General features: G+C 33.3%; 1 protein-coding gene and 1 non-coding gene across 2 annotated transcripts; one reads left to right on the top strand and one right to left on the bottom strand.

Annotated features, from left to right (window-relative positions):
* Nucleotides 1–125: 125 nt before the first annotated feature.
* LOC115719573 (U-box domain-containing protein 4) lies at nucleotides 126–3209 on the bottom strand. Its single transcript, XM_030648668.2, has 2 exons — nucleotides 2732–3209; nucleotides 126–1242 (listed from the first exon to the last, which is right to left on the bottom strand). The coding sequence occupies exons 1-2, from the start codon at nucleotides 3073–3075 to the stop codon at nucleotides 387–389; spliced, it is 1200 nt and encodes a 399-aa protein (XP_030504528.1). The 5' UTR covers nucleotides 3076–3209; the 3' UTR covers nucleotides 126–386.
* Nucleotides 3210–11005: 7796 nt separating this feature from the next.
* On the top strand, nucleotides 11006–11112 carry LOC133035255 (small nucleolar RNA R71). Its single transcript, XR_009686532.1, has one exon. It is a non-coding gene; the product is annotated as a small nucleolar RNA R71 (small nucleolar RNA).
* The last annotated feature ends 4424 nt before the right edge of the window (nucleotides 11113–15536 follow it).

Below are 15536 nucleotides of genomic sequence, written 5' to 3'. Positions count from 1 at the left end.
ATTAAAATCTTAAACGAATAATCAATATAATATGATACAAAAGTCATCTTTTGACTTCAAATACTCATAATCAATAGTCTGAAACTTAAACCCTATCATAGAGAATTGTGTTTGAGATTATATACTAAAACAAAAACGACACAAGCCCTCGAATTTCATAATTTGATACAACAACAAGTTTTCTTTACAAACACAAAACAAACTGACATAAACATAATTTTATTGACACTCACCAGTCACTCGACACCACCACAAAGGCCTGGACTGGCATCTCTTACTTTATATCACTATAGTTTCATTTTTCTCAAGAGGGATGGTTCGTTTTTTCTATAGACAACTTAATATATATATATATCACAAAACATCATGAAAATAAAAAAAAACAGTTACTTTGAGGAAACTTCAGAAGTACAACTAGCATTGATAGGTAAATCGGTTGGTGTGCATACCAGAGCCCTTTGCTGTAAATGTCTCAAGCTTTGCTCCATGCTAACTTGCACCATCTCGGCTAGCATCTTCTTAGCTTTTCCAGATTGTTCGTCTCCATCGATCTGCGAGATTATGTTGCACACGATATTCTCTAGAGTGTCTGGTTCCAGTTCAGATCTCGGGTACGGAGAGTCCCTTAGTAACCTCAAAAGGGTTTGTGCTTTTGACTGAGATTTCGGTGTTCCTTGTACTGTTAGTTCAAGAAGTCCCGGGATTACTCCTTCTTTCAGAATCGGTTCCCTGTATTTACAACGGTCACTTTGACACATTGTCAGTAAGGCACCGACAGCGTGTTCACGGCTCTGAAGAGAGCCGTTTTCGAGCACCTCGATAACTGCAAGAACTCCACCCTCTTCAGACGTTAAGGCAGATCTTCCCTCGTCGAAACTCACCAAAGATTCTATCAGAGCGCAGCATTTTTCAGCAGGCTTTGAAGATTTCTTACAGCTTTTAAGCAAACTAATGATGGATGGGACCGGTTTTGATTCTAGAATGGTGCTGAGGTTGTTGGGATATGTAGAGAGATTCGAAAGTGCCATTACAGCATCAACCTTGGCTTGTGAGCTCCCATGTTTAAGGGTTTCGACAAGTAGAGGAATCGCCCCGGAAGCACCAATAACTGGCTTGTTATTTGCGGAAGCAGATAAAGTAAGCAAAGAAGCAGCTGCATACTCCTGTAGATTCGAATTTTCGGAGGTTAAGAAACTGATTATTGGTTCTAATGCTCCGGCTTCAACAATTTTCGTCTTGTTCCTGTAAAAATCAAAGATACGAAACAGACACAATGTTTAATTCTCTCCAATAAACAAGGAAAAAATACTCAGTTCAACCATATGAATGTTAAGTGACAAATAAATCAAAGAAAAGGTAAGAATTTGCAATTGAATTTCATAACCATATGGACAACCAAAATGCCAATGCTCAACAACTACACTGAACACATATTTTAACCGCTGAAAAATTCGGGGGCACAATTTAGTATATATCAAAAATATGAAACATTCAACTTCAACCATACGAATGTTGAGTGACAAATAAATCAAAGAAAAACTAAAAGAAAAAGTCTGGGAAAGGGTAAGAATTTGCAGGTGAATCTCATAACCATATGGACAACCAAAATGCCAATGCTCAACAACTACACTAAACACATATTTTACCAGTCTGAAAAGTTCGGGGATACAATTTAATACATATCAAATTTCGTTGGGTAAAAATCTTAATAAACCCATATTTTAGAATCATTTATAGTCTTGCCAAAGAAAGAAAGAATCATCAGTTAATTCAGTCTCAAAAGCTTAATAAAGTGATTTGTGTTTTAGCTAATAAGCTTGGATTAATTGATTCCAAAACTAAAGAAAGAAAAGGATAAAAAAGAACATGCTGAAAGTTACATAGAAGAACTAAAGAACTGTCATAAAGATATATTAAGATATCTTCACAAAACAGAATCCTTTACTTCCAAAATACGATTAAATAAATTAAAAAGTGCAAAATAAGAAAAAGGTGAACAGATAGAGTAACTTATCAACCAAAGAACATATTATTAGCCTTCCAATCCCACGAGGCCTCAACCATAACATGTCCCAATTCAAATTCAAATAAATTAATAAAAAAACTCTTCAAATTATTACCAAAAAGAAAAAAACTTGAAATATAAGCAACCAACCACATATTGAAGGCCCCTTAATTCATAATACTTTTTGTTTCCTTAATCCTTAATAGGCTTATCAACATATATACAATTTGAATTTTTTCTTAACCTAATTTTAAAATATAAGTATGAGGTGATAAGTATTTATTAATTTTTAATGTTTTGTTTAACAAAATAGTTAGTAATTATATAAGAAATAATAATTTTTAGTATTTAATATCTCAAACAATCAATTACACTCAATTCTAATTCCTCCTAGAGTACAATAAAGCTCATTCGAATTTCGTTACAATTTGTCTTAAACCAAAAACATAATTAAAATAAAACAGAAAATAATAAAACCTGATTAAACATGCTTTCTTGGCATCCAATCACATCAAAAAGAAAGAAAAAAAAAAGGCCAATTACCTAATTTAAAATTACATAAAACTCCATTAAAAGGAAATAAATAAAGTAATTAAAGAACTCATTCACAAATTCCGAGAAAATCTTTTATAAACAAGATTATTAATTTAATTTAATTTAATTTTGAATCAAGCTAAAATAATAATAACATAATAAAAGAGAGAGAGAGAAGAGAGAATATCATACATTTCGTCGCGAACGGCGAGGTTGAGTATGGCGAGAAGAGCCGACTCGTTCAACTCGGGCGAGTCACGAACTCGGAGCATATTTATAAGCGGAAGGACAGAATCAGAAAGCAACCGACGACATCGCTGTGATGTTTTAGTAAGACGCCGAATTTCTCGAGCACCTTGGAGCTTCGATTCAACTTCGTCTGACTGAACCAGAAGCAGAGCTCGTCGTACAGAGGAAGAAGGAGAGGTTGTTTGAGGTTTGGAATTAGTGTCGGTGGAAGCTCCAGTAGAGTAGTCGGATGAAGTTGAAGAGCAGAAGGAAGAAGAAGAAGGAGATGAGGTGTAGGAAGACTCCATGGAAGGAAGGGAATTGAGGTTGAGATTAGTCAGAGAGAGAGAGAGTTTGGAGGGTTTGGTTTCTCTGTCCTAACTCCTGTGATGGAGTTTTAGAGAGAGAAACAGAATGAGAAAATCTGAGGATTATAAGAGAAGAGAGAGAGAGAGACAAAATACAATAAATAAATATTATGAGAAAATTCTATAATTTACTATAAATTGTATTTTGGTATTAAAATAATCTTTTAGTTAAAATTTTTATAGTTATAATTGTTTAAAATATTTTGTAAAATTTTAAAAAATGAAAAAGAAAAAAAATAAGATTGAAATAAATTATAAGAGGAGAGAGAGACAAAATAAAATAAATAAATATTATAGAAATATTCTATAATTAACACTACACTAATATACATTTATATTTGTTTTGGTCTTTAAAATAATTTTTTAATTAAAATTTGTTTTGAAGTTATGTAATTTATAATTATTTAATATATTTTGTAAAATTTTAAAAAATTTAAAATTTAAAGAGTATTGTACTCATGCTTATTTTATTTTATACGCGTATGAAATAAATTGTTTAAAACATTGCTTTCTTTATTGTAATTATTTTGAATTTTTATCTTAACTAATTAAAACCAATATGAAAAAAATAGATTAAAAAATTATTTTGGATATCGAGATAGGTAGATAATACATTAGTGCATCTTTTTTATAAGGTATATTGTAGACGCATCTAATATTATATATTTTTGGGTGATTCTACAATGCACAATCTTATAAAATGTGCACTGATGCAACTCCTATCTATTTTTGCATTCGAAAAAAAAATAGTTTAATTTTTTTTATAGTTGTATACGTTATAGTTATTTAAAACATTCTATAAAATTCTAAAAAATCCAAAATACTTTACAATATAGAAAACAGTGTTCAAACAGTCTCAAAAATTTTTAGTATGTTAAATTTCTCTGTAGGTCTCAAAATTTTGTAAGATATTTTAAATAATTACAACATACATAATTATAAAAAAGATTAGATTAAAAAAATCTCTTGGATGCCGAAATAGATAAGAGTGTATCGATACATGTCTTTTAAAAATATGTATTGTAGAATTTTTTATATTTTTTTATTAGAATAATTTAGATTTTTATTTCCAAACTTTTCGTGCTTCTAATTTTACTATCAAAAGATAAAATTTAATACATATAAAAATTTGGTAACAAAGTTTAGTATGTATTAAAATTTAGTGTTCAATATTGAACATAAGTCTCCAATTTGGTAACAAAGTTTAGTATGTATTAAAATTTAGTGTTCAATATTGACCATAAGTCTTTAAATTTTTTATAAGTGAGAAATTAAAAAGTATATTTTAGTATATGTTAAAACTTATGCTAAAAAATTTAATTAGTATTTTTTAAATTAAAAGTTGAAAAAGGGAGAAATAATTATTAAAAGAAAAGTAAGAAAAAAAAAAAGTGAGTGAGTGAGATGTGGCAAGGTGGGGTTGGCTTTAAGCAACAATTTAATAAAAAGAAAAAGACTAGAGACGTAGGGTGAGGATGTGGTCATGTGACTCATCACTCATATATGCCTTATTTCGGATTTGTTTGGCTGAGTTTTTGTTTTTTGTTTTTTGTTTTAATTTTTAGAGTTAAAAATTTAAAATTTAGTGATTTCTCAATCAACAACAAAAGTGGTTTAACAGCTTCATAAGTTTAAAAACACAGCCAATCTCCATTAGTTTTGCTAGAACTAAAACATTCCATAGACTCGATTCATTTCAAATTAAGTTTAAATTATTGATTAAATTCGAGCCAATTTAAAAAATATATATAAAATATATTTAATAGAATCAATCAGTTTAATCTAACATTCAATATATAATCAAGTCTAAAAAAATTTTAAAACATTAGATTTAGTTTAATAAACATCCATAGTGCAACGTTGACTTGGTTAATTAGTAATTTTTTCCCTTGAATTTTGACATGTACCAAATCATGATCCCTGAACTTTTTTTGCCGTTAAAAATTCCCCCTGAACTATTGAGATTGTTAGATTTAAGGACTTTTGTCTAATTTTAGTAAAAAAAAATTAACATGGATGAAAATTCAAGGGGCATGATTTAGTACATATCGAAGTTTGAGGGGCATGATTTGGTAGATATCAAAGTTTGGGGAGTATGATTTAGTACATAAACAATCACTGAAATAATAAAATTGAATGAAATTAGACAAATTAAAAATCCTTAAATTTAACAATCTCAATAGTTCGGAGGAAATTTTTAACGGCTAAAAAAGTTCAGGAGTACGATTTAGTACATGTTAAAATTCAGGGAAAAAATTATAATAAAGGTTAGAAGAAAGAAAAAAGAAAAATTGCAGATTAACGTACATTTAAAATTTAACATCATTAATAACATGTAATTTAGTGAATATTTATTTAGTATATGAAATGGTATAAAAAATTTGAAGTTAATCTAATTAAATAGTGCACACTTAAAGATACTCTTACTTTGTTCCTTTTATATTCTCCATCCTTTTTATTATCTTGCTTCTTTTTGAACCTCATTATTTTCTTTTTCTTTTTTGTTTTTTTGTTCTTCCTTTTGGGTTTTTAATTTAGTGGACATTTAACTTTTTTGTCTTAATACACTTAAGTAATTGTTGTCTTCTTTCAATTGTTAAAGATATTTAGATTGGAAATAATATAATATAGGAGGGATGATGACTTGTGCACTAGTTAGTTAGTTGTAAAATTGATTGGTTGTATTTAATATGAAATGTTGTTTCAAAATATAAATCATACTATATATATAATAGACATAATTTAATTTTCATATACTCTTACCTTATATAAAGGGTATTTTTATTTGTGTGGTATTATTCATATAATTAAAGAGGTATGAATGCCATAAATTACATGAGTACGTGATAATTTAATATTTATATTTATTAATTAATATTTTGTTAATATTTACATAAGTTAACTTTATTTTAACTTCCATATATTTTATTTTGTTTCGGAATTATTGTGAGACATTTTAATAATATTAAAATATAGTTTTTTTTGTCTTTTGCTTCAACTATTTTATATTATGATTAATTTATTAATTAATTATAGTACAATTAAAATTAGTTATAATAATTTATGTTACTTTTATATATTTTCTTTTTACATTATTAATCATTGAGTAAATGTTAGAATGTGTTAAATATTTTTATTTATCATGTTATGGCTATATTATAATAATATTTTTTCTAAAAAAGATTGTTATTATATATATTTAATTTGTAATGGTAACTATTATAATTATATATTAGAGAAAAGAACGCTAAGAGATAAAGTGAAGATATTTTTCTATTTAAAAAAGTCTCTTATCTATTTTAAGGATACCTTGAATCAATTTATAAGTCACAATATTAATATTGGAAGGGAAATTTGAATTTCCATACTTACAAAATCCCATTATTTTTTTTCCTAAATACATACTTACTAAAATTGGTAATATATGACAATTTTACTAATTTTCCAAAACTAACCCTCCCATTTGAATTCCTACTCTCAGCCGACTCTCTCTCTCTCTCAACTCACCAACACCCAACGCCACCCATCAACCCCAAACGGTCACCCACGAAACGCTCACCCACGCTCAACCCCAACTCCAAACGGTCACCGACGCTCAACCCACGGAACCCGAAGCAAACCCCAACCTGTTAAACACTACGCAAGTATACGCAATCAAGTAGTAAATCTCACACAGGTGAGGTCGATCCCACAGGGAATTGGATTAAGTACCACTAAATTATACTTATGATTCTATTCGGTAAATCAAAAGCAATTATGATTTAAAAACAGTAAAATATGAAAGAAATTCAGAAAACTTAATAACACAATTTAAAGTTGAGCAAGATGAGACAATAGGGAGGAGAATCCTGTTGTTGTTTACCCAAATTGTTAATGATTAATTACTATCCTATTCTTGGAGTGAATGACAGATTATGAAATAACCTAGCTCCTTTCAGATCTTCTAGATTCTAAATCACATGTTATCTAATTAATTCCTTAATTAAACTAACATGAAATCAGCATTAAGTAATAATCTACTCGTCACATAAGTCATGTAAATACTTTCGTTTCACATAGAACATCGATTATCTTAATTTTAGCATTCTCAATTCTCACTTTTCAGATTTTGAATTGAGATCATAGAACATGCACAAGGTGATCAATCTTAAACATGAAATTAAACACAAATTAAGATAATTTCACACACAAGAATTGAGGAATGGTAATTAAACATTAACTAGGCAAAACATTAAACAACAATCATCATCCTCCCTAAATGGGAAATTTAGTTCAGAAACAAATCCATAACCATTCCTATGACAATATTCAACATAAATAAATTAAAGAGGAATAAAGAAAAGAACTGTTGGAGGATGAATTCTGGATCTTCACTTGAATCTCTATGCTCTTCCTGCCGCTCTCAGCTGTGTTTTAGGGTTCTAAATCGCTCTCCCTGACTTTCAATCGCAGTTTTCTATTTATAATTGAAATTTAGGGTTCGATGGACGAAAATGCCCCTGGTCCGTACGGGATCTCGCCGCGGCCAAGCTTCCTCTCGCCGCGGCGAGAATATTGAAATTTTGGGTGCTTTCTGTATCTCGTAACTCGCCGCGGCGAGCCTCTTCATCGCCGCGGCGACTGATGCCTTTCGAATTCTTGAGATCTAGCCGCGGCCAAGTTGTGTTTAGCCGCGGCCAGATATGCACAAAAACTCAAAAATTGAGTTTTCTTCGGCTCAGCACGCCTTTTAACGAATTTCTGCACCCGAGACTTCTTTTATTCCAAAGAACCTGAAAACATAGAAAACAAGCGTAATTCCGTCCCAACACAGCTAAAAATGCACATAAATTGGATCCAAAACATAGGCTAAAAATAGCCTAACAAACTCCCCCAAACTGACTCTTTACTCGTCCCCGAGTAAACTAAAACTAAACTAAAAAAAACTGACAATGATAGCTGAACTTTCCAACAATTTAAGTGTTACCACCACCTGCACAACTTCAATCCATCAATAACCAGAATTTCAACTTGCCAACTCTAAGAACTAAGTTGAATGTGCAATTTACAAGTAAGTAAGTCATACAAACATAAAACATCGCAATTTCCATCAATATCACAACTGTTCTAACTTTCCAACATCCCACTAACACATGATCAATAAGTTTGAATGACATACCTCTCTCTACTAATGTTGACAAATTTCTATTTGGAATCAATAGGTCTTTTTCGGTTAACATCACATGGCTTAGGTACATGGGTAGGTGAGAAGTCATTTAGGCTATACTATACCATAAGCACTATTAACCAAGCAAGCCTAGACATTTATTTTGCTTTCTTTCCATATATCCCAAAAACAGAAATAAGAGATTGCAATTTTTTTCTTATGTGTGTGCCTCATAATTTTCTTAACTTTTTTTTTTCAAGAAGCCACATTTTTTTCTTTTTTTTTCTTTTCCATAGGCACAACACACAATATTATTTTTTTTCAATCTCTCATTCCTACACTTTATATTTTTTTCACTTACAGCACTTATTCCCCCCAAACTTGCTTCAAGGCTCATGGCATAATAAGGTATGTTCAGGGTGAAAAGAGTTTAAGATAACGAATTCAGCTCAGTTAAGTGGTGAAAAAATTTTTTTTTAAAACAGGCTAAGGCTCAACTTTGGGTATACTAAGGATAAAACTTTTTTTTTTTTAGGTAGGCTTGAAAGGCTCAATCGTTCCAAAGAAAACTTGCCTAAATCACTTTCCAAACAAAAATCATCAAGGATTTCGCTTCAAGAGAGTATGTCAAACAAATTCTATTTCATGTTCAATCAGTCATTCCACAATCCAAATAGAACAAAAGTGATATGTGAGAATAGCAAATGTTTTAAATCTACATGAATCACTTCCTAACACACATCCAATTTAATTCAAACAGTTGCAAGTCAAGCACACAGTTATGTTTCAATCCATTGCACAAGTGAATAACAACAATTTAATCCATCTTTCAATTTAGCTATCACACAAGACTAAAAGAAAAACTAAAACAAACTAAACTAGAACAAATAAACGCGAAAAAATAAATTAAGTCCCCCCCCCAAACTAAAATGCACATTGTCCCCAATGTGTGAAAATAAACCAGGGTGAGAGAAACTTACCTGAGCGCCACATCAGTATGGCGGTGGAGGTGGTGGCGGGTAGAATCCACCTCTCGCATCCATGAGGGCCTTTGTGCCAAACGAAGAAAACTGACCTCCAATGTTGCAAATTTTAAAGCTTTCCTTAGATTGAGAGTCACCTTCATATTTCCCACACAACAGTCTTTTCATACGTCGTCGAACAGTTCGAAATCGTTCTTTAGACTTCCCTTTCGTCTTGTTGGTAGTGACTTCTCGACCATCCTTTACAACTTCCAGTCGACAACAAGTAGGAATTTCAGTTGCAGCAAATACTTTGAAAGTCTCTTCTTCTTTTTGAACACGCAACTTTAACTCCCCCTTCTGTACATCAATTAATGCTCTTCCCGTTGCTAGGAATGGTCTTCCCAAGATGATAGGAATATTCTCATCTTCTTCCATGTCAAGTATTAAGAAATCAGCAGGGAAGATGAACTTACCAACCTTTACCAAGACATCTTCAATTATACCCCGAGGATGAGTCAAAGACCGATCTGCCATTTGTAAAGTAACTGTTGTGGGTTTTGCTTCCCCTAATTTTAATCTTTTGAACATTGATAGGGGCATTAAGTTGATACTGGCTCCCAGATCACATAAAGCTTTTGTTTGTATAGAACCCCCTATTGAGCATGGAATGTTGAAACTACCCGGATCTTTAAGCTTGGGCGGTAGTTTCTTTTGCAAAATGGCGCTACACTCCTCAGTTAATGCCACTGTTTCATAGTCCTCCATTTTTCTCTTCTTAGACAATATCTCCTTCATGAACTTCACATAACGGGGCATTTGTTCCAAGGCTTCAGCAAAAGGAATGTTGATGTGTAGTCTTTTGAAGACCTCTAGAAATTTTGTAAACTGCTTGTCTAGATTGGTCTTTCGGAGTCTCTGAGGATAAGGTATCTTCACATGATGATCAATACTGATTGGTGGAGACTGTTGTTGTGGTGCAGGACTATCAGTAGCCTTCTTTTCTATTGACGTTGGAGTTGGTGCTGATTGATCTATAACTTCTTCATTGAATGGTTGTACCACATCAGGCCCATCATAATTCTTTCCACTCCTCAAGGAAATTGCTTTACATTGCTCTTTTCCTTTTGCCTCACTAGTGCTAGGTGAATTTCCTTGAGCTTGGTTTGCCACTTGAGTAGCCAATTGTTCCATTTGAGTTTCTAGAGTTTTAATAGAGGCTCTAGTTTCCATCATGAATTGGAGCAATAAATCAGCTTGGATATTGGAGCCACTAGGTCTTTGTTGTTGGTTTTGTTGGGGCTGATTTCTCTGTTGATAGAACCCACTATTTCTTCGGTTGTTATTCTGGTTGAACCCATAATTGTTGTTGTTGTTGTTCTGTGAAAAATTCCCAATGGCCTTAGCTTCATCCATTGGCAAATCATCCACATCTGCTTGACACTCCGAAAAGTGATGACTTCCTCCACATAACTCACAAACAATTTGGGCTTGTTTAGCTTGCCCTGCAATTAGCTTTGTCAATGCCTCTACCTGAGCTGTTAACTTTGTGATGGCATCGACTTCTAACACACCAGCTACCTTCTTGGATTGACTCCTTTCAGTTGGCCACTGCTGGTTGTTTAGAGCCATCTCCTCCAATAGATCATATGCCTCATTAGCACTCTTTCTCATAAAAGCTCCGCCCGCTGCTGCATCTATTAAAGTTCTAGTATTACCAACCAGCCCGTTGTAGAAGTTGTGAACCAGCATCCACTTTTCTATACCATGATGGGGACACCTCCTGATCAGATCTTTAAACCTCTCCCAAGCCTCATGGAGAGATTCATTATCTTGTTGGCAGAAATTATTGATTTCTCCTCTTAGCTTTGCAGACTTAGCTGGAGGAAAGAACTTTGACAAGAATTTTGTTGCCAGATCATTCCATGTAGCAATAGAATTAGGTGGCAAAGAATTCAACCAACTCTTGGCTCGTTCTCTGAGCGAGAATGGAAACAACCTCAATCTAATGGCATCGTCGCTAACTCCATTAACTTTAAAAGTTTCACAAAGTTCCATGAAGTTAGAGAGATGCAAATTAGGATCTTCAGAAGGGAGACCACCAAACTCGAAGAAGACTGCACCATTTGAAGGATGGCAGGTTTGATCTCGAAGTTGTTTGCATCCACTGCCGGTGGCCTAATACATGACTGCACTCCCGTCAGAGTAGGGAGAATGTAATCTCTCAAGCTACGGCCATTAGCTTGATCTTCCACAGCGCCTCCATTATTACCATTATTACGCCCATTGTTCCCAACATTATTGTTCACATTGGCGGACCATGATTTACGATGTTTCGGCGATTCTTTGCTGAAACTCTTTCTTGCCTTTTGTTCTTTCGATTCCTCCTGCAAGTTTTCTCGATTTCAGGATCAACTGGTAATATGACTGCTTGTCCTTGACGGCGCATACACTTAGGATTCCTGAAATATATCAAGACAATATTGCAAAAAAAAAGTTAGAAAAATCAGCAAGAGAAAATATACCAAAGTAGAAGTTAGTATAATTTTATGTAATATTAATCTTTAACAATTCCCCGGCAACGGCGCCAAAAACTTGTTGCTATAATTTTAAACACTACGCAAGTATACGCAATCAAGTAGTAAATCTCACACAGGTGAGGTCGATCCCACAGGGAATTGGATTAAGTACCACTAAATTATACTTATGATTCTATTCGGTAAATCAAAAGCAATTATGATTTAAAAACAGTAAAATATGAAAGAAATTCAGAAAACTTAATAACACAATTTAAAGTTGAGCAAGATGAGACAATAGGGAGGAGAATCCTGTTGTTGTTTACCCAAATTGTTAATGATTAATTACTATCCTATTCTTGGAGTGAATGACAGATTATGAAATAACCTAGCTCCTTTCAGATCTTCTAGATTCTAAATCACATGTTATCTAATTAATTCCTTAATTAAACTAACATGAAATCAGCATTAAGTAATAATCTACTCGTCACATAAGTCATGTAAATACTTTCGTTTCACATAGAACATCGATTATCTTAATTTTAGCATTCTCAATTCTCACTTTTCAGATTTTGAATTGAGATCATAGAACATGCACAAGGTGATCAATCTTAAACATGAAATTAAACACAAATTAAGATAATTTCACACACAAGAATTGAGGAATGGTAATTAAACATTAACTAGGCAAAACATTAAACAACAATCATCATCCTCCCTAAATGGGAAATTTAGTTCAGAAACAAATCCATAACCATTCCTATGACAATATTCAACATAAATAAATTAAAGAGGAATAAAGAAAAGAACTGTTGGAGGATGAATTCTGGATCTTCACTTGAATCTCTATGCTCTTCCTGCCGCTCTCAGCTGTGTTTTAGGGTTCTAAATCGCTCTCCCTGACTTTCAATCGCAGTTTTCTATTTATAATTGAAATTTAGGGTTCGATGGACGAAAATGCCCCTGGTCCGTACGGGATCTCGCCGCGGCCAAGCTTCCTCTCGCCGCGGCGAGAATATTGAAATTTTGGGTGCTTTCTGTATCTCGTAACTCGCCGCGGCGAGCCTCTTCATCGCCGCGGCGACTGATGCCTTTCGAATTCTTGAGATCTAGCCGCGGCCAAGTTGTGTTTAGCCGCGGCCAGATATGCACAAAAACTCAAAAATTGAGTTTTCTTCGGCTCAGCACGCCTTTTAACGAATTTCTGCACCCGAGACTTCTTTTATTCCAAAGAACCTGAAAACATAGAAAACAAGCGTAATTCCGTCCCAACACAGCTAAAAATGCACATAAATTGGATCCAAAACATAAGCTAAAAATAGCCTAACACAACCCCAGCCCCCTCTCCATGTCCGAGATGAAGGGTTTCGGTGTCGATGTGAGGGCTCACACAGTCAAAATGTGGAGGAAGTGGTTAGAGGAAGTAGGTCAACAGAGTTGCCCTTGGACGAGCTCGAACTCGACATGTGGAGTTTCGGTTGCCGGAGACGATGACCAAAGCTCGTTGGGGCGGTCTTTGTTGACGGCGAGCACGGAGGAGATGGCAGTGGAGAGGTTCGCTGGGGCAGTCTTTGTGTTGCGAAAATTATTAATTACTACGCAAGTGCACGCAATCAAGTAGTATACTCACGCAAGTGAGGTCGAACCACAGGGAATCAGATTAATTACTACTAAACTATACTTATAATTCTATTTGACAAATCAAAAGTATTTATGATTGAAAAAGGAAGAAAGAAATTCAAGAAACTTAAAGAAACAAGTGAATATTAATCAAGATGAGAGAATAGGGAGACGAATCCTGTTGTTAAGTTACCAATGTTAATGTCTAATTGCTATCCTTCTCTTGAAGTGAATGACAAATTATAAATTAACCTAGCTCTTTTCAGATCTTCTAGGTTCTAAATCTCATGCTCTCTAATTAATCTCTTAATTAAACTAACATGAAATCAGCATTAAGCAATAATCTAAATGTCACAAAGGCTATGTAAATACTTTCGTTTCACATCAAAACCTAGACTATCCAATTTTAGCATTCTCAATTCTCACTTTTCAGATTTCGAATTGAGATCATAAAACATGTAAAAGGTGATCAATCTTACACATGGAAATTAAACACAAATATGAATAGTGTTCACAATCAAGATGGAGGAATGGCAATTAATCATTAACTAGGAAAAACTTAAACAACATTCATCATTCTCCCTAAATAGGAGTTTAGTTCAAAACATCCATAATCAAATCCATAATTAACATTGAAATAGAAAAGAACATAGAAAAATTAAAGAGAAGAGAAAGAACTAGTTGAAGCAATTGATCCAGGTCGCCACAAGCCGCTCTTCTAGCCTCCTCCTTTGTTTCTAGGGTTCCAATTCTGAATAATCCCTAATTTTCACGAACTCTCTCTATTTAAACCAAATCTCATCTTTAAAATTCGTGAAATTACGAAACTGCCCAAAAATCCCGTCACTGGGGTCCCCGTCGCGACGGGGTTAAACTTTGAAACTTCTTGAAAATCTCTCTGCCAGTTCCCGTCGCGACTGGCAAATTCCCCGTCGCGACTGGAACAGGCAGCGACACAATATTTGGTTTTTCTTCTCGATTCTTTCACCACTTGTCCTCAATTCTTGTACATACTCTCTTTAAACACCCAAGGACCTGAAACAAAAGAATCAAGCGTAAAATAGCCCTAAAACTAGAAACAAAGAGCGAAAACTAACCCAAAATATGACCCGAAACTTAGACTAATTTTAGCCTAACACTTTGTTGACAGCGAGCACAAAGGAGATGATAGTGGAGAGGTTTGGGGCGATGGCACTGGAAATGAGAGTAATTTTTGAGGTGGTACGAGACCTAAACGACAACAACGACAACAGTTCTTGCCCCTTCAGTGACTTCTCCACTGTCGCACCTCTCTCTCTTTCATTTATTTCTTTTGATAGATTTAATTGTTATATCTAAGATTTAATTTAGCAAAATAAAACAAAATAAAATAATAATAAAAAAAAAGACTTGGAAATTCATTATATCAGTTTTGATATCATAATGTACCAATTAGTGAAATCTTATTTAACCTTATTTGATTTGGGCTTTTCGTGGGCCTTTACCTTTTATTTTATTGGGCTTTTGAAATTTATCCATCAACATGTAGCACTCAGTACTCACCCAGCTATAATTATGTACAAATAATAATCCAAACTCAAACAAATAGTAAAAAGAATTAACATCTGTGTTTTGATTAATCAAGCCTAATCTCTATGTTCAGGTCATGATAACATAACAGAATCCATGTTAATTATTATACATGAGAAAATTAATATAATTTGAAAGATATATATACACACACTATGTCTATGTATGATATTATAACATTGACATGGATATGCTAACTCAGAGGAATTAATAACAAAAGCCCATTTGTCATTGGTTATAAAAATCTTAATTTGACCAGCATATGTTGTTTTATAGGAACTTGTCATTATTTTTCTAAGGTTATTAATTTCGTTAACAATGAAGCTCGTTATCTCTAGGGTCGAGCCTGAGATAAGGCGGATTAGGCCCACGTCTAAAGCCCACCCAATAATGTTATTGTTTTCTATGAAGAAAGTACACTCTATACCTTTTTTATATTGTCCTCTTTTATTTTTATTCTATTTTTTAAAGTCTATTATTTTTACCTCTTTTTTAAAACATTATACCAATTTTACCCCTGTCACTTCAAGATATTCTTCATGTGACTCTCTTATGTCCGGGTATATTGGGTACAATACACATAAAAAG

The sequence above is a fragment of the Cannabis sativa genome, chromosome 2 (assembly GCF_029168945.1).
Source record: "Cannabis sativa cultivar Pink pepper isolate KNU-18-1 chromosome 2, ASM2916894v1, whole genome shotgun sequence".
Lineage (NCBI taxonomy): Eukaryota > Viridiplantae > Streptophyta > Magnoliopsida > Rosales > Cannabaceae > Cannabis > Cannabis sativa.
This window is presented reverse-complemented; position numbering and strand designations above follow the sequence as displayed.